General features: G+C 39.8%; 1 protein-coding gene across 12 annotated transcripts in view; it reads right to left on the reverse strand.

Moving 5' to 3' along the window:
• The window catches only part of LOC102216858 (ELKS/Rab6-interacting/CAST family member 1-like), a 124,011-nt gene that overhangs the window by 75,053 nt on the left and 25,592 nt on the right, over positions 1 to 23,366 (reverse strand). For 4 of the 12 annotated variants that reach the window (XR_002754257.1, XR_001351224.2, XM_005807422.3 and 1 more), the window contains exons 5-14: positions 20,821 to 21,077; positions 20,554 to 20,725; positions 17,502 to 17,576; positions 16,403 to 16,558; positions 13,678 to 13,845; positions 13,430 to 13,597; positions 9,922 to 10,059; positions 8,669 to 8,809; positions 6,044 to 6,184; positions 4,592 to 4,785 (exon numbers count right to left, since the gene is read on the reverse strand). Coding sequence is in view for 9 of the 12 variants with exons in the window: in XM_005807422.3 (XP_005807479.1) it covers positions 4,592 to 4,785; positions 6,044 to 6,184; positions 8,669 to 8,809; positions 9,922 to 10,059; positions 13,430 to 13,597; positions 13,678 to 13,845; positions 16,403 to 16,558; positions 17,502 to 17,576; positions 20,554 to 20,725; positions 20,821 to 21,077 (1,610 nt within the window). In the remaining 3 variants the exon portion in view is untranslated. Of the gene's footprint in view, positions 1 to 4,066; positions 4,178 to 4,591; positions 4,786 to 6,043; positions 6,185 to 8,668; positions 8,810 to 9,921; positions 10,060 to 13,429; positions 13,598 to 13,677; positions 13,846 to 15,011; positions 15,105 to 16,402; positions 16,559 to 17,501; positions 17,577 to 20,553; positions 20,726 to 20,820; positions 21,078 to 23,366 lie in introns of all 12 variants that reach the window. The other 8 variants (XR_002754256.1, XM_023350070.1, XM_005807421.3 and 5 more) reach the window with 5 other exon arrangements.

Consider the following 23,366-nt stretch of genomic DNA (forward strand, 5'->3'; position numbering starts at 1 on the left):
GGACTGCACTGGTTATTGAAATTCCCACACTGACAGCATGCACTCTGGGGATCTGAGAGCCTTTACTAAATTTCCTGCTGCAACTTTCAAGGTATAAAAATATAAAAATTAAAAAGTAATTTTCCAGTGTCCATAAATCGGTTCACATGCTTAAGTTGGCAAAGCCCCAATTCCAGCATGATTTTATGCTTGAGAACATGCTAATGACAATATGCCAGAGACAGTTAGTCCATAGCCGAACAATGCAGCTATAAAATCGGCGAATTTCTCATTAGTTGCGCTTATAGGTACAAATCTGCCCCAAACCTGTTAGGTTTCTTGCATCTCCACCCATTAATAAATGACTTTCTGTTTTTCTTCCTCTACCACCTTTCTTTCACTTCCCCTGCTGCTCCCCCTCTCTCTGTTTTCCACTCGTCCTTCCAAATCCTTTATTTTGGCCATTGGGGCAGATTTTCAGCTCCATTTCCCCTCAGTGTGAAGTCACTTTAGTCTGCTCCAATTACCATCCCAGTTCCTGAAATAAATAATCCGGTACCAGTACCGCTGGATTTTCACGAGAGGGGAAGAGAAAGTCTGATTTTTGCTCTTGTTGCTCTCGTGTTTAAACTGCAGCTGAACTTTTTATTAGACATGTTTCCGCGGATCGCTCTGAGCTCAGAGTCAGCCCCGGCCTGGCCAGGCTAACAGCAGGCCAGAGGCGTTTCTATTCTTCTCTGACATACCTGTTAGCTACCTGTCAGGTGAAAAAAGAAAAAAAAAACACAACATTATTCCCAGAAAAGCTACGGATAAATTTCCCATCTGTACTTGTAGCGTTACAGGGTCAGGTCTGAACCCAGGGTCTGGGCTACGAAAGCTTATTTGTGAAAAAAATCATATCTACCTGCTGGGATAACATGTTAATACATAGAGGCAATTTGGCTCAATAATTACATGAGCCAAAACTGAAAGAGCGAAAAAATCGTGTTTGAGAAACTTGGGTGGAAGATCGTTACAGTAAACCATAAGTATGAAGTAGAAGAGAAACAATTCAAGCCAAATAAATCCAACTCTCTTTAGAAGTAAATATAATTTCAGGTGTTCTGTGAAGAAAAGCATAACAATCTCCATTTTCTGTTTACCTAAAGTCATCTGGAGTATACTGAAGATATGTGAATGAAGGTGAACTGGTCACAAAAGACCAGATCAGGTCAAAGTTCAGAACTAAATCTAATCTTTTTTACAAAGAATACGCAACAAGAGGACCTAAAGAAATTGAGCCCTAAAGAAGTTGGTTCAACAAAATATTGAATAAAAATGCGCAGCACATTTCATTTTTCATCCACTTGAATTATTACTACTTTCTGCATAAACCAAAGTCCAAATAAAATGCATTGAATTTTTCAGTTAAAGTGAGAAAGACCTGAAAAGTATCTGTGGGTTTTCAGAAAACCCCAAAAATTTATTTGCTAAAATTTTAACTAAAGGTGCCATGTGGCAAATGAAGACAAATGATGGTTCATATTTACATATAAATAAGAACTTTAAAATTTAAATTTTCATTCTATTTGCAGATTTGTCGATATTATGTAGGAACCCTGAAGACTCTTGTCTATTTTTTTGTCTGTCTATTTTAGACAGTAAAATTCTGCACAAAATGTAACTAATTCAAATAAAATTCCTCTTGTGAAGAACAGGCTTTGCTTTCGGTTGAATAAATTATCTCTGTAATCGTCTTCGTCACAAAATGTAACGTTTGTTGCTTGTTTCATATTCGGTTACTGTGTTACGTTTTTATCTCCGAACTGCCTTGTTGCTGAAAAGTGTTATTACAAATAAACTTGGTAGGTAAGAAATGGAGTCAGAGATAAAAAATAAAATAAATAAAAACTGTTAGGTGGTTCTTGTAGACTAACTAAAACTATGTATTTGTATTATAAAATAAATCTATAAGAGATGGGAAAGTGTTGTGTTGAAATGGTCACAATAGATTTGAATTCTGGATGATTCCTCCACAAGCCCAACAGTCCACACAGCAAAAGCTCTGAAAGCAAATTTAGCTTAACTGAGAATAAAAAGAGGGGTGGAACTTTAATTGGACAAACTCTCAATTGTTTTCAGAGCACAGTGTTTTCATCAGAGTCCTAATCTGGAGAATAAAGACACAGCGGTTTCAGAAATATTCAAAGGAATGTGAATTAAATCAGTATGCTGCAGCCCTCTTTTCTTCTCTCGAAGTTTGTTGTCCTGGAGTTTTAGCCCGCTTCAATGTGATTTTCTTGGAACATTAACAAAGTATTTTTTTTTAAGTTAAATCTTCTTTTAGGCTTAATTAAGATACTTCTCTTTGCTTATGGCTGTCGTTAGAACAACCTGAAAAGTCCAGGTGTTTATTAGGACTTACTGTTCTTCCACAGGGTCAGTTAAACACCATATGAGCCAACTTTCGATAAAAGAATATCACATCAAAAAGATGATCAAAGAGATATGGCAAGGAGTCCCGCCAACATAACCTATAACATTCCTACAATCACAAGGATGGTAAGCACATTAAAAGACACAGATACAGATGGGAAAAGCGATAATTTCTTAGATGAAATATCAAAAGGAGCAGACCAATAAAACTAGAGTCCAAACACATTTCTTATGTATGTTTGCCAGAACTATATTGTCAGAGATTCTGGTGATTCTTGGATGGAAGGACGACTTTTTCAAACTCTTCGTGACATGCAGTATTCCTGTTTGTTTTGTTTTCGTTTTCCATGATGATTTTGCTCCTTTTTCCATGATGAAAAGGGAACGAAAACAGGTCCATAAACAACTTTTTCCACTTATCAGAAACCCTCAAATCAGATAGTCCATGAAACATTCAGGGACACAAGTAAAACAGGTTTAGGATGGCATGCACAGACAAAACAAGCAGACAAGACATCATAATAGAGATTATGTGCTCTGGAAGAAATTACAGGTGTGGCTGATCTAAAATTACATAGGAAAGTGGTTAGAAACAGCAGTTTGCTGCTACAAACAAACAAACAAAACAACATAATATTAGTGAGCAATCTAGATTCCTACGAGAAAAACGATGTGTTAAAACTCTGCAAGTCAAGCATCCTCAGCTGAAAGTAAGCGAAAGTGAAGCGGAACGGAAAACGAAATAAAAAGAGTTGCATCACTGACAGGAACAGAGGCTCAAAGGGTGTCAGGCCGTGCAGCAGCAGCGGTGCCAGGCTGCGCCTCATTTTACAAACTCCTAGGAGCTGCTTGGCTTGTCATGCCGCAGTAACATACGACCCAAACCTCTGCTAATGTGTGGTGTGTGTCAGTGTACAAGTGAGTCCAATTTCTGGATTTGAGAGACATAACTGTCCAAATATGCAATAAAATAATGATTTCTTAGCAGCGAGCCAATGCTACAACTCTTTGTTGGTTATTAGTGAGCGTACTGAGCCCTGCCCATGTGGAAAAGATGTATATATATCCCCTTAAACTGTACTTTTGACAATTTATGCACCTTATAATAAATTACAGCCAGTTTAACCTTAGTTGATTTCAACGATAAAAGTTTGAGATGAAGCCACACAATGATTTTGCAGATAAATCATCCACAATTGGCTGCAAAAATATTCACAGGCCTGAAGTTTTTCACATTTTGTAGCATTAAACCACAAACTCTAACACACTTTATCGGGATATTATGTGACTATATATATAATCCACCCTCCAAAGAAGAATGGGTGAAAATGTATCCATCACTAGACTTGCAAAGCTGGTAGAGACCCCCCCCCCCCCCCCCCCCCCCCCCCACACACACACACACAAAAAAACAACTTTTGAGATATTCGTTTGGGTCAGTCACACAAAATCCCAGTAAAATACATTGACGAGTGTGGCTGTAAAGTGACAAAATGCTCTAAAGATAAACATGGGGCGTTTTGCAAGATCATAACTTGCGTTACTTATGTCACTTTTCCACATGGGGGGTTGATATTTTCGTGCCTTCATATCCGATTCCTTGACAGGCAAAGTGAGTGTTAGCGTGCAGTGGTCTCGAGCTAACTGACACGGGCCACCAGCCACTCACGTGCCCAGGTAGTCCCACACCAGGCCCCCCACTGGCTGCTGAGAGGCAGCGGGGGGAGGGGCCTGCTTTTGCGACTGCTGCGGACGCCACAGATGAGAGGTTGACGGATTTCTGAGGTGAGATGAGCGCACACACACAAACACACACACACACACACACGCACACACGCCCACGCACACAAGCAAATGTAATTGCACTCGCACACATTCAAAGTCGCACGATTGTTAACAAGTGCAAACACACACATGGGAAGAGTTGAAAGATGGCATGAAAAGGAAAGGAGAAAAGGGAAAAGGGAAAAAGAAGGTGGCGAGTGATAAATAATGAGTTATTCATACCGGGGTGTTTTACCTGAACTCTAGCATTATGTTGGCTGAAACTGAGCAGATGAGGAGTGAATGGAAAACTAAGACGGTTTTTCTTAAAATTAAGTTTTTTTCTTTACACTTCTATTTTGGAAGTGTAAAATAGATTCCACTTATAGATTATTTTGTTTTTGTAGCTAATCTAATTCCTCTCTCTTACCTCTCCAGTTCATGGATCTTTTTCTCCTTGTCGTACTTTTCATTCTCCATCTCCCTGAGGATCTCCAGAAGTCGCTCCACCTCAGACTGGGCCTTCCCGGCCTCCTCTCTACACCGGGTCACTTCCTGCTCCAGGGACGAGATGCGTTCAGTGAGTTCAGCGTTGGCCTGCGACTCCACTGCTGCGCTTTGAGCCTGGAACAGAAATTGCTATCAAAAATAAACCGAGGATTGGCTTTCGAAATGAGCGGATCAAAACATTCGGCGCAGAATGAATGTGCTTGGCCCAATGTGCCGGGAGGTGAAATATATACATTCTCAGGGGGCTAATGGAGCCACAAATAAAAAAATAATCATAACAAATGAGCGGCCTTGCTACTCCTATGTTCACATCAGAGTACAGAGGGAGGTGGTGAAGTTTAGAAACACTCAATATGAATGTCCTATTTTATATTATATTTTTTGGCTGTTTAAGGATACATTTGGACTGCTCTTTTTTAACAGTGGAAAGATAATACAGAAAATAAGGACCTTATCTTCTTTAGTAGGACTCCACATCCTCCACAGCCAACGACTTTGGAGGGTGCTGTATTTATGTCTTTTAGCTGGGCTAAGTTCAAGCTGAAACCCGGTATGTGTTTTTTATTTTAATTGTCATGGACATGGTAATGCTGCCCAATTCAACGGGCAAATTATAGCCAGTTGAAGTGGTTTTTGTCTTTCTTTTGGCTCGGCCGAGCTGATGGAACAGAAAATTGGTTGCAGGGGGAAAAAAATATATAAAACAAAGAAAAATAAAACAGGTTATAACCAGCTTAGAGGTTAGAACAGCTGTGTGTTTTCCCAGAAGTAAATGTTGCTCTTGGGACAGATTGACGTTATGTGTGTGTGCACGCCTTGGTCCCACAATACATAAACCCCTATTAGTTTTGGAAGTGGATGGCAATTTTAACAGCTCCTTACGTGGAGAGGAAATGTTTGGGTGGCTGACGATATACGAAGATCTTGTTGGCAGAAAGAAATACGGCGGAAAGTCACGCATCTTTTCTCCGACCATTGTGTGGAAAAGAAAGAGACTAAGAAATAAAGGCTGATGAGGGGAAACACCACATATGCACTGACACGTTCATACATATTCCTCTTTTCTCTGTTTCTCACATTTTTCACATGTTCACACACACACACCCACACATTCAGGGTGTGATGGTGGTGCTGTCTTCTAGAGTCTGTGAAAATGACTGTAAGCCTGTCAGCAGGCTGTCACACACACACACATTTTACAGACTGCTGTGAGGGAAAAGATATTTGATATGCAGGCGCGCGCACACACACACACACACAAACACACACCTACAAACAAGTTTTCATCTCTTTCTCTGAAATAAGGGAAAATAAGTTAGGAAAGAAAACTGCAACTTTATCCTCTTTCATTATTAGGACAGCATCCACGAACCTTTTTGAGCTGGTTCTCCAGTTTGATGCACTCTTCCTTTTTCTGCTCCAGGTTGATTTCTAGACTTTTCAGCCTGTTTTCCTTCTTTAGAGTCGAGGATGCAAGCGAGGAGGCTTTCTCCTTCAGATCCAACACCGACGTCTGCAATAGTAACCAGGACGAACACTTTATCAACAGGAAATTTAAAATCCTAAAGAAAATTTAGGATTCTTCTTCTTTTACATTTATTAGGATGAAACTGTTTTTACACATTAAACATATCCTTGAAATTTTTCCAATAGCAAGAACATTTCTATTCTTAACATCAAAGTAAGTCATCTTAAGCTTGCTGATCAAGAATCGACCCCCCTTTGAACATTTCCATATTTTTTTGTGTTAAGACTTCAAGCTTTAATGTATTTTATTTGTGTCAGTAGAAGCACATAAGTTCAAAAAAGTTCATAATTGGGCAGTGAGGGGGAAAATATGTGGTTTTCTCAAGTATTTAATTAAACTGGTGCACATTGGAAGGAGTTTGTCAGCGTCATGCTGGAGGCATCCTTTACTTCTGCAGAGACAAGGAAACGGGGCAAACTAAGCTCAAACTAAACTCAGGAAACCATTTTGATTCCTTAAAAGACTGAAACTGTGGACTTTTGTAAATTACGTCTGTAATTTACCAAATGTTGACTCTGCCTGGGTGATACCACTCTTCAGATGACAAACTAAACATCGATTATTCACATGAATAAAGCTTGAGACATTATTTTAGACTCAAACTCTGCTTTAAACTTCTCTACATCTTTACCAGTGCTCTATCAAATGTGTTCCTAGATATTTATGATGCGGCTGCGTCACTAAAAGTCTCGATTAAACAAACACGGGTGTTTGCAACACAGCAAAAAGTGAAAAAAGTTCAAGGGGAATGACAACGTCTTCTTTTACCGCCTCATCTATTGTGTATGCATTCACATTTAGGAGCCAGTAGTGAAACTGATAAAAATGATTTAAGCCCAGAAGTATTTCAGCTTATAAAAATATCACAACCTGCATATTTCCTGGCAGCGTCTCTCAACAAGAAGGTTCCTCTGTGGAACATTAACTGAGGTCTTTCTGTGTGAAATTTGCATGCTTTGTTTGCTGCTGGATGGATTTTCTCCAGGTGCTCCAGTTTCCTCTCACGGTCCTCAGTTATGCATGCAAGGCTGATTAGTTTTTCGAAATCGTGTGACCGTGCAATAGTTGTCTGTTTCTGTGTTATGGCCATGGTCTGTCTTGCCCCTTTAGCCTGAAGTCAAGTGGTTCAAAGTGGATTTATCCTTTTTCCACAGTTGTATGATTAACTCTGTCCCCTGCTGGTTGTAATATTTCCCATGACCTGTCTCTTTTCTCACTTTTAGGCTCAATCCCTCCATCTGTAAAAATCTCCCTCTCCTGTTCCTTTTTTTTCTCCCCTCTTTTGGTGGAGGCAGTGAAACAGAAACCAGCAGGACCAGAAGGAGAGATGCTCAGACGTGTAATTTCACCCATGACTGACCTTACCAACTTCAGACTTCAGATCATCATGTTTGACTGGGCTTTGGTCAGAGAAACCTTCCTGCTTACTCAGAGTATATTTAGGTCTGTGTATACACTGGTGTTGTAGGACAAACCTCACATCGGCGTTTGGCAGCGAAGAAAGGAATGCTTGTTCTCTTGGGAGATTTTCTGTGTACTTTACGACACAAACCGACAGGTTTTATGATCCCCGCGATCACTAAAATTAGCTTAGAAAGGACTTTCCACAGCAGCGGCTCTCTCTCAGTGAGTCTTCAAAGGAAAAATCTGACAGCTGTGATTTTGTCGACTCATTTTAATTTTCAGCCAACAAGAGAAGATGAGTGCATTTAACACATCTCTAAAATGTAAGAAAGGTGAAAAAAAATGAATTATTGCCATTAATTCTGCCCCAAGCTTTACATGACTTCCCTTTGTCCTCCCCTGATGCCACAATTAGCAGTTTTCTAATCAGTGTTTGATTTTCAGGTGGAATCTTTTATCAGCGTTTGCACAGGTTACATTCAAATAATTTCAGAAAATGGTAAAGACTTGCAAATTTTCTGTTATTTCCTCACAACCTACAACTGGAAGGTATATTTTTTTTTATATGGTTTCAAATCTACACATCTGTCTTTGGAGTGCATTAATGTCCATCTCATCCATAAATTCCCTCATGCATTTCCATATTAACTTCTTACTTCTGGTATGTTGAGCCTTATTATTCACTTATAAAACTAAGACTCCTGGAAATCTAATCATTCTAATTAATTGTGGTTTCAGCTAGCCATAACTTTCCTGCTGTGCTGCTGCCCAGCAGCTGTAGGGTGGAAGCAAAGAAAAAGGAGCCAGGAAATGCTTTGTCGCTCTTCTTGTATTCCTCCGGCTCTGTTCTGCAGTCCTGTAGACTGCAGAACAGTTCACAAAGTCACTATTGGAAAAAAATCAGCTCAGATTATTGTTTCCAGTAGCTGTGGCCTGTGAATTACCTACATTTAAATGGGATTTTACTTCTTTGTCCTGTGGCATATCAAATAGGTTCACGGGAAAACTAATAGCATATTTTCAGATGTTTTCTGACCATAATCAACATGTTTGTGGTGACTGTACCTCACGATCAGCCAGCTCAGCTTGGAGCTGAGAGACTTTTTCTCTCAACTCTTTCAGCTCCTTCTTACTGGTCTCCATCTCGTCTCCCTTTTCTCTCTCCTCCTTTTCTCGTTGCTCCTTCAGCCGCTCGATAATCCGCTCCTGAATGAAGAAAAGGAAGGAAAGCAGAAACAGAGCTAAGTTACAAAATACAGGAGGAGGAAAGTAGACAATGTGAAGGAGCCATGAAAAACGAGAAAAAGAGAATAAAACACCTCATACTGTCCAAGACGCATTCACAGTCACTCAATATCAAGTTTCTGTACTAATAAGTGTCACATTAAACTTTATGTACATGGCAGTTTTGACAGGATCTAACAGCCAATGGTGATTTTACACACGTAATGTGCTTTGGCGCAAGATGTAAAATTCACAAGCACTAAAACAGAAAAGCTGACCTCTATAGCTGCAGAACAACACAGTGGCCAGTTTAAAGAAAAGCACAAAAGTTCACACACCTAAAAAAAAAAAAGAAAGAAAGAAGAGGTGCAAGAACCCAGAGTGAGCACATAAACGAAGGTAAAGGAAGAAATGTTGAAAGGCTTGAACTGAAAAACACCACATTTCAGAAAGCAGGGAAGGAATGAAAAGAAAAGGGAAGAAGTGGGAGTGTGTAAGCTCCTTCATCCTGCCAACAATCACACACCTCGCCGACACCGTGAGTATTAGTCACTGGTCAATTCAAAACCTGCTTCCTGTGTGTGAAGGCCTAAAAAGATTGAGTTTATAACATAATAATCTGTAAGAGCATAAAAATGAAAGCTAAAACATAACAGATTTTGGTCTCTGAGAGCTGAAGTCAAATCCCCTGAAAAAACTGCCTGCAGAGTCATAAATCCAGTGCTTCGGTATCGTTTTGAACCTGAATGTTCACACATAAACAGTGATCAATGAGTAAATCTGAGCCATGTGGCTCGATGCCTGTCGGCTCCTTGTGTTTTACAAAAATATCCTGTGAATAATTTAATAAAATGACAGCTAGTGTAATTATTGGTTTATTTCCATTTCTTCCGAGTCACCGGGTCAACATGTGGGTGGTCGGTGGTTTTGCTCATAAAGCTTTTATTAATGTAACCTTACTCAGGCGCTGACCCGAGGCTGACCAGCGGTGGGTGTTCATGTACGTGCATCTGTGTGAGTGGGGGTGGGCGCGTGTGTGTGTGTGTGTGGGTGTGTGTGGGGGTGTGTGCGTGTGTGTGTGTGTGTGTGTGTACCTTCTCAGCCAGAGCTTCCTCCAGCGTTCCCAGTGCGGTGTCTGTGTTTGACGTGTCCGTCTGCAAAGACTTGACTCTGTCTTTCAGACCGCTCAGCTGCTTCTCCTTATCCCGCAGCTGATCCTGGAGGTTCTCTATCTGTAGAGGGGAGGGAAAAAAATCATCAGCTGCTCTAGTTTTGATGCATATTTCATTACTGAATACTGAAAATTATATTTTCTGGCAGGTGTATGGGCTCCAAGGGTTTCTAAGGTGAAGGATGTTACCAGCAAATTACACAAGCTGACATGTCTAATAGAAAAATGAAGTTTTATGCCTGCATTCATCAGACAAACAACATGTTATTTTTTTGCTCTTTTACGTAAATTACTTCAAAACAGAACAAATTTGATATTCCGATAGCCTGTGTTAAAGCTCAGACAGTTTCCAAAATAAATAACAGGAGCTAAAGTTGCATTAACAAGAAAGACATCATCAGCTAATGTGGCTAAATTTCACAAACTAATTAAGCTGTGCTATAACTAACAGTGGTTTGTGTTTTTATTTATGAGATCTGGTTATTTTTCTGTAAAACAAAAAAGAAATTAGCCAAGCTAGCATATCTTATTTTAGGGAACTTGTACACTAGCTACTAGGAATATGCTAATAAGGTAATTCGCATAGTTTTAACATTTGAACTGAATTGAACAACTAACTAAACCTTATGCTAAGTTTACTTATTATACCAGACTGTAATATGTGCTCTGCTCACTTTAGGTGTATTTTACAACCCCGACTATGAGTCATTGTCTGTTCTAGTTATGGAAAAATTGCCATATTGTCCTATCTTATTGCTAATTTGTATACTATCAATTAGGAATGTACTAAATATCTAACTTGAATGGTTTCTGAATTTAAATTGAATGAAAAAAACAACAGATTTGAATATATATTTAAAGCTACCAGTCAGACTTTTGATATAAAGTCAATCAAATTCTCTTTCGATTCAAATTCGCTGCAACACAGGAGAGCCTTGCTGCCCACAACCATCCCCATCCACAAAAAAGAGGCTGTGACTACAACTGATTTCTGTTTCTGCCTAAAGAGATGATAAAGCAATGCACTGAACCGTAGGCTCCAAAAAAAAAGTAATATTACCTTAAAGCTTATTCTTATTGCAACTTTCACTTCTTTTTGTTTCTTTTCTCTTATCCTGTCAAATTCATCGTAAAAGCAATTCATTTTCTCGACCAACCCAAAAATCTGTAAGAACTATCTGACATGAAACAGAACTGATTCTTGTCGAAAGAAGACAAGAATCAGTCTTCAGAATCAGAACAAAAAAGACAGAGAGCTAGTGTTTCATACAACATTTCTCAGCTTCACTTCTTTTAGCCCTCAATCCAAATACACTCTCTTCCCCTTCACTCCCTCCCTTCTCATCCAATTTTCCTGTATATTGTAATTTTGATTTGGTGGAAGATTGATTTTGCCCTAAAACACCAAACTACCAGACACAGTCTAGCTGAAAAATAAAATATACTGCTCAAAAAAATAAAGGGAACACTTTAAGTGTGAAACACCTGTTTAAGTGTTCCCTTTATTTTTTTGAGCACTGTATATGGCCAAAAGATTCATATCCTTTGAAATGTCAATATTTTGTCCTGTTAGAAGCAAAAACTTCAATGTATTTTATTGGGACCAACACAAACACTGATAATGAGCAAAAGGTGCAGCATTAAGGGGAAAAAAAAACATTATTAATTAGTTTATGTGATGTTATATTACATCTAAATCTAGATGGCAGATGAGCAAAAAGGCTGTTTTCATTTCTAATTGTCATCTCCACAATCATAAACAACTGACTCAAAAAAGGAGCAGAAAATAGTCGGCCTATTGCGCAACCTTTGACTTCTCTGCAGGTGAGAGATGCACATTTCCAGTACCAGAGAACAGAGCAAGCATGTGTGTGTGTGTGTGTGTTCATACAATAAAATATTTCCAGCATCTCATTAATCAACAGTTAAACTGACAGCTTGACTGACACATCTTCCTCCTCCTCCTCACACACAGAGGAGGCCTCGCTGTTGACAGTGAGAGGCCATGTGACTCTTTGATCTCGGCAGCACATGAGCGCCGCACTTATATACATATAGAAACGCCGTCTGCGCTTTCTGCTCGTTCTATTTCAGTCCTGAGGAGATGGGAGATCACACGGATATCTTCACTGCTAATCAGCTGCAGGTTCGTGGTAATGTACTCACGAGAACGGCAAGTTAAAACATAGAAATGGGTGGGAGATATGAAAACTGAATAGAGGGAGGAAATGTGGAAATCAAGGAGCAGAAAACAGCAGCGTTTCTCTCTCTTTCTCCGGCTCCAAACTGTATTCTATTTGAAGACAGCAGAGGTCATCATTTATTAAACAAGAGGAAGTCATTAGTATGCATCGGATTTTAAACACACCATGTCTCTCTCCTCCCCCTCCCTGTCCCTGCTTTATGTCTGCCTGCTTGGTTTTCCCTATTGATTAGCTGCACACAATTTCTACTTTTCGACATATTCTTCTGCAAGGGACAGCGGGCGGGATAGACGGAAAAAAAATGGAGAATTGATGGAAAATGGTGAAGCTTATAAAGGAAACACAAAAATGTGAACAGGATCTGGTTGTCCGAAACTTGTCTCACCCACTGTCCTAAATAATATATGTTTTTATATTTTATATATTTGTTTATATCATTGTGAATGGCTATCAAGCTTCCCACAGAGATCCTCTCACACGACTCCTTTCTGAACGGGCAAAACTCCCAAACTGTGTTCTGTCCTACACCTCCATCTAGTGGTCATCATCATGCACTGTAACTTATTTTCAGAAACAAGGTTTCTAATAGAATGAAAAAAAACCTTACAAATAAAAGCTTTCAAGCATTTTTTAATTTAGAAAAAAAACCTATAAGTTGTCCACAAAGGCTGGCTTTCTGAGACTGTCTCACGCAGTGAGTAAAATTGTTTAAATTTAGTGAATAAACAGCAACCCACAAGTTCTTTGCTTTGAAAAACAGCATTAAAGTTGCTCCATCTCCTCCACTGTTTAGATGTCTAATCCCAAGAAAACATTAAAACACATTTATACAGTTGTAGAAAGCAGCCTAGCAATGTATGGGTTATGTTTCAAAGTCAACAATGAGAAAGGAAACCAAGGAATTTAAATTACATCTTTCGATTCTGAGAAGAAAAGTGGTCAAATGTCCAGCAAGAATTATGGAAAAGGCTCGCTGCAAAGATTGAGTCATTTTGCTGCAAATTGCTGAGGGACTTCTAAGTAGTACTGGTTGAAATGTATAATTCTGAGAAAATCAATAGTAATTTCAAGCCTAGTCTTTAAAATGCAAGAAAGATGTATTTTGTGTTATCATTTCACCATGGAAACAGAACAGTTAAAACAAATTCCGTAAACTCCTGACTGAAACTGTACTTTAAAACGTCAGAGTTTAAATATTAGTGGGATGCATAAGCTGAAGCTTCCCACCTTTTTCTGCAACACGTTCACTTTGCGCTCCTTGACATCCAGCATGTCTTTGAGGTCCGTGATCTCTCCCTGCTGAGTGCTTTTCTCCTCCGTCAGCTCCGACATCTGCTGGCTCTTTTTCGAGAGCAGAGACTCCTTCTCTTCCAGGCGAAGACGCAAGGCGTCCACCTGAGTGCAAAAGCAGAACAAATGAGTGGAACTAAACACTCGGAGCAAATAATGGCGTTAAGTGGGAAAAGCAGGTTTACCTCAGTCTGCAGTATGGCGGCTCTCTGTTCCTTGGCAGTGAGTGACTCCTTGAGTACGTCCACGTGTTGTTTGCTGTCAGAAAACTGATTGTTCAGAGTCTCCAGTTTGGTCCTAAGAGCCAGCAGCTCGCTGTCTTTGCGACTCAGCTCCTGTTTTGCCTGCTCCATCTGAGAAACGTGCAGGAAGAACAAAATATCTAAATGTGTGCTGGAGAAGATAGCCTGCCTTCCTCGTTAAAACTCACTGCAAGCATTTTAGACAGATTCAGCTTTTTAATGATGCATTTGTACCATTCGTTATTTGAATGCGCTTGTTATGCAACAACCAACTTCAATGAATTTTTGAAAATTAGGTGGAGCCTTTCTGAGTATTGTTGGTTTTCTTTTATATCTACACCTAGAAACAAAGAATTTATAGATGATATTAAACTTGTCTGAATGTATAATCTAATTTTGATCCTGTGCTGATTATAGAAAATCCACAATAATTAAAGTTTTTTTCTATTATTTTATCAGCCAACCAAGGGAAAAACACAACTTCAATGAATTATTAGAAGACCAAAATCAAGCCGGCATTAAAACTGATGATAAGTGCAAGTAAACCAGTAAAGTAGAGAGTTCTTTCAGTGTGAGATGTGTAATAACTTGAATTACTTTACACTCGCTTTATTAAAAACTAGTGTAAAAATCTTACTGGAAGAAATAAGATCTACTTAGTGCGATGATATATAACTGAAATATGTTACTGGTACAAAAAATGTGCATTTATTGTCCTTGTTTTCCAAGTTCTCTGCTGAAAAGCAAACAAAAATTAGAAACACAAATGAGACTAAAAATGTTAGTTTATGCAAAAAGGTCTGGTTCGATTCTGTTGCCCAATCTGGTTTCACAGTTCTACTTTCAAAGCAACTGATCAATAATTCATTTTAAGGTAATATAATAATAATTCCTCATATTTGAAGCTATTTTAAAATAAAAAATATAATTTCCATTTCTTTCAGCAGTTCACCCGACATGCCAATTCACACTTAAGGCATCTGAGGAGAATTGACCCGGACCTTTAAGCATGAAGCTTTTCGTTCGAGAAAACCTAATCAATTCATCGGCAAACCGATCCACTAGATCATGCAAGAAGAAAGAGGTGCAGGTTAGAGGCAGCGACCTGCAGAAGTTTGTATTTAGCAGCTAGACTATTTACCGTGCAGAAACAGAACTGAAACGCTACAAGCCCAATAGGCTGGGATTCTACTGATAGACGCTACTTAAGCTTCAGCCTATAAGAGAGGAAAAAAGGAAGGAAAAAAGGAAAGCAGACACAGAGGTGCTTCTCTTACTGCAGTCACCTCCTGCTGAAGCTCATTGGCTCGTTGCCTTAGCTCCTCTTTCTCTGATTGGCTCTGAGTTAGCTCTTCCTTTAGCTGTTCAACCTGACAGGAGAGGAAGGGATCAACATGGGGGGAGGCTTCTCATTATGCGGCCTGCATCATGGCCTCCAGTTTTCCTTAAACCTGTTCTCCTTCCTGACATCTCAGCAGAGGGAGACGGAGATGTGAGGAAGAGACGGGTGACCTGATCGTGATGCCCAGCATGTCCGCTGGTGAGTGCGTAAATGTCATAAGCAGCAGCGGAAAAAAACACGTCGCAGTGGAAATTAAACACATTTTTTAGTAAAGGGAGACTACTGGAGAAACTGAAATATGCAGTCTGAATGTATAAAGCACAGTAAATCAAATAACACTTTATTAAAAACCATGGTTTTATTAAATATAATCAGAATTCACCAATAACATTTTATGCATTATGTTAAGTTAAAGCAAACTTGTATCCCCTCATGGATGTAACAGATATAATAAAAACTGTAATTGTGATTCTGTTGAGAAAATGATTGATATAATGATATAAAAATAATTTTTATCTATATATATATATATATTTTTTTTTTTTTTTTTTGCCTTAAGGGAGGGAAGAGAAGAGGTAAAGATCCAGAAGATTCATACCAGGTGAAGCTTAAGTGTTGTGGGTAATGTGTGTGTTGCTCAGTGCATTGATCACTGTGGAGGTTCCTCCATCTTTTTCCCAGTGTTGGTATTTATTTAAATGTTTCCACACAATATATTTATAATTTCACTCTTTTTGTGCTGTTTATTGCATTAGGTTGTTTACTATTACGTGTGCACACATTTAGTAAACACCTTATGTTTATTTGAATTATTAACTACTTTGTTTTGCTGAGTTTGAAGGGCTGGCTGAGGGGGAGGACTGGTTGAAAGACAAACCAGGAAGTGGAACAAACCATCAGGCTGCTGGAAGCAGGGGACTCGATGTTAAAGAATCTGCCTCTCTCTCTACTAATAACATAATTGCTCAAATATTTTGGTTAGGTTGTTTTGTTTTTACAGTTGTGTTGTAGTCAAAATGTGTTGGATTGAATTAGTTATTTATGTTTATGCACTGTTTGTCTTTGTCTCATCTCCCACCCCTCCTCGTTTGTGTAGGCCAGCCTTTGTGTATAAATTCTCCTGCGTTCATTGAGTGAGGTCAGTTTTTGGTTTGTTATCCTGAGTTAGAAATGCCTTAGTTGATTTCTTTTGGGCCCATTTTGTTATATTTTTGAGATTTGATGTTGGAAGTCTTTTTGTGAAGATTATTTGGAAAAATAAATAGAAAATATTTTTTTATATATGCCTTTGTCCTTGTGCCTTACTGGTCGGACTGTAGCAATCACCTTGTTCTTCATAAACTTGGAGTGGGATCTGTAGACCTCCATCTGTTTGATCTCCTCCTCCCTCTCCTCGCTGCTCAGAGCGCCGTTGGACTTCAGCATCATCACCTCCTCCTCCAGCTCCCTCATGCCGCGCTCCATGGAGCTGATCTTTGCATCCTGACAAATTCATTCATAAACAAGTTTCTTAAAGTTTGATCAAACATGATTATGTCTGTTGTTGTTGTTAGTTCCTTTCGTTTTACCTATACCACCAGAGATTTTCTCTCAGGTGTGGTTTTGACTAGGCCTTTTGAAAAACTTTCATTTCTTTCCTGGATGTAAGTTTGGACTCACTGTCTTGCTGAAACATACAATCCATCTTCATCTTTCGCGTTTTAGCTATTTGGGTCAAACTGACTGCTCATAATTTCATCCACCTCAATAAAAGCCACTTTCTCTTCAACTCTGCAGAAACTCCTGCAGCTTCTTCAATAATGCAGTCGACCTCTTTGCAGCTTCTCTGACTAGTTTTTATTGTGTATTTAAAATATTTTGGATACAAATCTATTGTTCAAATTGTCTTCTGATTTCAAGCGTAATTTTTTTGGTGCCCTTCTCCAACAATGAGATCTTCCTGATCCTTTGTTACCACTCTGCCAACTGTGACTGAAGCCAGAGGATGCAAATAAGAAAATGTCAGGAATCTCTGCCACGACCATCATTTCTTTCAGGCTAAAGAGATTAAATATAACTGATGACAGATGTGAACTGAAGAAAACTAGAACTGAATCAAAACATGCTCCAGGAAAGTTTCATCGCGTGCAATGCAACCATGTTACTGCTGCTCTTCTTCCTTCTGAACAAATTTAGTTGTTATAAATAGTTAGAATAAATGTTAAATTAGAGGAGTTAAAATATTTGTAAGGATTAATCCAAATAATCGACTTATATCACAAAACCTGCTGTTTTATTGGGTTCTGATCATTCAAGAGCCACCAGACTAATATCAGAGCAGAGCAAGCGTTGATTTGAAGCTACACAATAAAAGATTTTATAAAAGATTTTCTAATAAGGTTCTATTAACAAGATTCAGAAAGTAAAATGACATCAAGATGTTTACCTTCATTTCAATAACAGTCTGCAGGGCTTTGGTCTTCGTTGATTCTGGCGCTGCTTCATATCTCCTGTGAAGCTCCTGAGAGACACAAACGCCACGACGGTCAGCAGAGGACAAACAGGAAGACACGGTGGGATGAAAGGAAGGAAAGACAGAGGAAGCAGACGGTCGTGGGGAGGGAGAGGAGGCGAGGGCGGCTGATGGAACGGGATGACGGGAGGGCTGGATGGCTGGTGTAGGCCGTTGCGCGGGAAGCGGGAAAGATGGGGAGTGGTGGATGGTGGATCGGTGGGAAGGATGGGCTGAAGAAATAATGACAAAAGAAGGAGAGTGTGGAGGACAGGATGAGGATGTGGGGACAGGATTGACGGAGGGGCGTCTGGGAGGAGGCGAAGGGACAAGGACGGACGGAGAAGGAGGGAGTGAGGGATGGCGTGATGGAGGACAAACAGGAGAAGGCAGAAACGGGGGGGACACATGGAAAGGAGGCGGGACAGGGACGGAGGGAGAAGCCGGAGAGGACGAGGAGGCAGAGAGGAGAGGTTTCCTCCGAGCAGAAGAGCTGGATTTTATCTTCCTTGGTTTGATCCGGGCGTCCCACATAGCTCAAACAGAAAGGAAGGAGGCTGATAACACTGACACAGTTTTACAGAATGATCCGATCTGACAGCCTGAGGTGATGCTAATTTGATCAGTTCACTCACAAACTTAACCTGAACCTAAATTAATCTAAAAAAAAAAGAAGAAAATAACGATCCTTGACAGACCCAAGTAAAAACCTGAAACAAAGTCACATCATCCACGCTAGATTTCTGCTCTTAAATCTACTAAACTCAAGATATTTCTAAACACGTAGCTGCCTTCTGGTAGATCCTCCTCCTTCACAGCTACCTCATCAAATGAAACAGAAGTAAGGATGAGAGGTACATGGGGGAGGGCAACGGTTGATGTGAAGGCACAAGGAGAAAAGGAAAGGACAGAGAGAAGTGCCAAGCAGGGCCAGAATAAAGCAGGAAGGAGGAGATGACACAGTATGCATCACTGCTTTTCTTTGGCCTCTTACGCTTTGACAAAAGCAGCAAGCGCACAAAGCCAGGAAGTACAAAAACCTGGACATGTGAAGCAGACAGTTGGGTGACATCGCCGGAGGGGCTGGCGAACATGCACACCAAGTCAGATGTTTCTTTCAAAAGAGTCCATTGCTATAATTGTTTGTGATAAATGATATACTTTGATAAGCTCCTGTCTGCTGAAGTGAGAGTGAATGTGGTAATAAAACTGAGGTAGCTGTCTGAGACCACAGAAAGAAGATTGTAGCAGCTTATGAGTCTAATAAGACAAAAGAACATTAAATCTGGTATTCCCACTTGACAGAAGGTAACGTTTGAAATAATTGCAGACACGCCAAGATCTCACCGTTCAAGGAGCTTTTTCCTGAAAGCAGACTGCAGGACTTGAAAACAAGTCTCTAAAACCTCCCTGGTTATTGTTAATTTAAGACTGTAGAATCAGAAATGCACAAGTATAACTTTCACTGGATGTGTGGAGGAAACCTTAGCTTTCGAAGAAAACAATGAAGGACACTAACACTTGCAAGAATGAATGTTGGAAAAGAGAGCAGGACTTCTGGATTAAGATTACTTGTGCAGATGAGTGTAAATCTGAATTATTTGGACATCATAACTTGTTTATACGTTAGCATCAAGGACAGAAAAAACTACACATTTTGATTGTTTTTAATAATAGCTCATAAAGATAAATCAAAATTAAAATTGCGGACTCAAAGCTATACAAAACCTTGATCAGAAACCAGCATAAAACTCCAATCAGCATCTCTAATAAAAACCTCTCTTATTAATTTCACATAAGCCACAAATGACTCGTAGTAGTCAATGCTTTGGCTAAACCAATTTCCAAAATACAGCTTGATTTTAAATCTTTAACATTTTACTCTTGCAAGACTTCTATACAACAGATCTTTAATTAAGTGAACGGCAGCTCCAGTCCCAGGAGGCACTGTGCTTAAGAGCAGGAGATGTGGCAGCAGAATGCTGCAGGGACTGCTTTATTAATTAGTCAAGTGAAAAGAGTCCCGTAGGGAGGGAGCGCCAGCAGTACATCAGGAAATTAGCAAGACAAATTCTCAACAGGAAGTATCTTTGAAAGATTGCATAATGCCATTGCAGTTCCTCATGAGATTGTTCCCTGTAGTTCTCTAAACACCAGGAGAAATGCAGATGAAGAAACAGGAAATATTTGCAGAATGCTCAAACACGAAGAAACAACAGTTAGAGCAGGTTGACATATTTATCTTTTGTTGATACAAACTCCTAATTAATGTGTTTAACTTTAACTGTATTGTAATTATCAATGTGTGAATGTGTGATTGAGTGGGAATGACTGATTTTATTGTAAAGTGTCTTTGAGTATAATAATAATGTAAGTCTAACATCATTTTATTTCATTTCATATTCTGAGATGTTTTCTCCTCATGTCCTGTTGAAAACACCAACTTTAACATAAGATAAGAGTTTATTTACTGTGGTGGCGGCAGAATCATTCTGTGTCAAGTCTGGAAAGTTAAAAGCTTTTTCCATTTTACAAATATTCACTATACTTTGTGTCGTGCCCACATCTGAAAAAGTTAAAGTTGTTTAAACGATTTTCCAAAGCCCTGTACGTACATTTAACTGATTTTAAAGCACAAAGCAGCAAATAAAAACATTACATTAAAAATATTTTATATCTACATAAGTGCTTAACATAGCTGAAATATTTCATGACGCATCACTGGTATTCTCTGTTGTTCATTTCACATTTGTGAACACTAGGAGGAGCTGTTGTATGACAAATCCTAAATGTACCGGATAAAATAAATTGGGAGAGAATTTTAGAAAGAGTGAATAAGAAAAGGCTGGAAAAATAATCTGGACTGAAATAATCTTTCAGGATAAGATGTGTCTACATGATTGTTTGTAATGTTGCTTAAATATTGCACATTGTTACCAAAGGTCCATGCCATGGAGATCACACACACCATGGAGATCACACACACCTCTCTGAGCTGAAGCATCTCCTTGTCTTTTTGCTCCAGCAGCCCCTCCAGCTGGTGGATGGTCATCTCTGCGTCAGCGAGTCGCCTCGTTCGCTCGTGGTCCTCCTCTGTCGCCCGCGACGACAGACCTTTACTCTGCAACATCTCCAGCAACTTCTTTATTGACTCATCCCTATCAGACAAAGAAGGGCACATAAGTCATGCAGAACCAGAAGCATTTTCAGCCGGAAGACGTTACGCAACAGTTGCAAGTCCCTCCGCCTCTACCTGGCGGTCAAAGTGTGTTTCTGCGTGTCTATCCTCAGCTCCATCTCCTCCACAGTCTTCCTCAGGAGGAAGAGCTCCTTGGCCTGCCGCTCGAACTCGCTGTGGAGACGAAGGAAGTTCTCCTCGGTCATCTCCTGAGGGGGAATGGGCTGGGCGCCAAGTCGCCCGGACTCCGAGTAATCGGATTGGAAGAGCTGATTGAGATCGCGCTGGATCCTGAGCTCATCTTGTAAGGCCTGGATGGTGCATTGAAGATGCTGGCAGGACAGAGACATAATCAGTTAATAACCGGGAGCATGCAGGGAGGCTAAATGGGATGATTATTAGAGTGCAGTAAGAAACCTTCGCAGAATAAAGCAGGTTCAGGCTCACTACAGTTAAAACCGACAGACGCTGTGTGGCATCTGCCGTAATAATGAATCCTTCATCTCGACACAAAGCATGTTCTGTTGGCACTGCTTTCTCTGAGGTGTTCTGGCCGCATCCCAGAACACGCTGTGGGGATTATATTTCCCTGGTGACCTGCGAGCTCCTGGGGATCACAAGGTTGAGCCGAGGTAAGCTGCAGAGCAAAAGAACATTTGCCCGGCTGCAGTCATCCTATTGTCTACTCTGCTGAGGATAAATAGGAGCCACCGGAGCTGAAACGACGGCCGCCGGAGTTACGTTTCATCTTGTTTTGTTTGTTGATGTCTCTGTGGACAGGCACACACACACTACAGATCCATTGGGAAATATTCAGGGGGAAATATGCAAAAAAATCCAATAAAATGCTATTTTGATAGACGTGGAAAATTCTGTTATTTAAATATTCTTCACAGCCTCTATTGCACTGGGTGTGCAGAGTTTTACTTGCACACTACCCATGATGCAGTCTAAAAAAAACACAATTTTTTGGTACTTCAGCCTTAATTTAAAAGATCAAATACAATTAGTTTAAATCCGGCGGTTGTGCATTTTTGGCTAAAATCATTATGCATAAATAAAAAGTTAAGTTCTTCACAATATACACATTTCAATAATGGTACATTTACAATATACTATGCAGCCTTTGCTGTTAATTTTACAGTGTAGATAGAGTACACTGCTTCACTTCAACTTCACATCTAAATGACCTTCCTACATTTAATTATGCCCAAAACACACTGGAGCTGTTGTTTTCTGTACAGCGGGGCAGTAGTACTGCTACAAGCTGCTATAACAAGAACATCCCAGAGACAATAATGAAAAGTATCTACAACAACTCCAGCTTTATTAAATTAACATTATACTTCTTATTTGACAGCATGATCCCTTCAGAACTACTGGAATGAGACGAAGAAGCAGGGACATTTATTTGGTTGCAATTTGCAATATCAAAGCCAGATGTCACTATTTTATATATTTATAGCTTTAATTATCTTACTCCAATATGTGCAGGGATGTTTATTGATTTGGAAGTCATACATATTAAAAAGAAAACTATCCCCAATCCTTATCAGCATGAATCACTGCAGGATGAACCTGGAAACCACAAAGCCTCACATTTAGAGGTGTGGAACAACAACAAGCTGCAGGCTGACTGATTTGTGCTTTAAACCCTCTTACAATCTTGGATCAAAACGAATCTTAAGCAACATCTCAGATACCGACAGAGACTGAGAGACAGCATATGTCTGTCGTCTTTCCAGATGTGTTACTAAAGCGCTCTGACATGTGGATATTCACAGTTAGAACGGCTAAAGAAGATTTGACACAACCGGGGCTGAGTCAGTGTCAGTTAAAGCTGGAAGTGATGTCATGGTAATGTCTACTTAAATGTGCCACATGTGACCTGAACAGCAGCCAGGTCATCACCTTAGGAGGCATGGTGAAAACCAACACTAATAAAACAAGAAGCTGGGAAAACCACGATGGTAAAGATGGCATCACGTTTCTGCAGTAACGGCTGATCTGCATCGAAGAGAAGAAAGAGATGAAAGGAAGAAAATGGTGTGTGAAGATAAAAATGCAAAACAACCTCTAGATATGAAGAGAAAGAAAAGGTAAAGTCAAAGGACCAGATAGGGATCACACAAACACCAAAAGCTTGAATAAACAGAATCATTTCAAGGTCTTTATTGCTCCAAATTTCTCCAGTTTATGTTCCCTGACAGCCAGGACAGAATCATCCCTGCTCTCTCCCCACCCAGTTGCTTTATTTCCACATTCCTACTGACACCAAATAAAAGGCAATTTCCTGGCTGCTGTATCCCTCAGTGTGAATGTGGGTTAGGTTGCTGACTCATACAGTAGAGCAAACTCTAATAGGTTGATGGCTGACATTTCTGGGACTTCCCTGAAGACCGAGAGGCAGGGGAGAGAATAAAAAGCCTCCTTTTCTCTTCGCTTTTGTTTCTGATCTAATCCCACTGTCTTCCCGGCAGCAACACATCCTGCATGGCGTATCATAACGTTGGTCCAATTCAGCTGTCAAATATCCTTCAACATATTGAAATTGAGCTCAAATAACACAGGTGGGTGACATTAAAACATGACGACTGATGAGCAATTTAAACAAATAATGA

This window comes from Xiphophorus maculatus, chromosome 17 (genome assembly GCF_002775205.1).
Source record: "Xiphophorus maculatus strain JP 163 A chromosome 17, X_maculatus-5.0-male, whole genome shotgun sequence".
Taxonomy (NCBI): domain Eukaryota; kingdom Metazoa; phylum Chordata; class Actinopteri; order Cyprinodontiformes; family Poeciliidae; genus Xiphophorus; species Xiphophorus maculatus.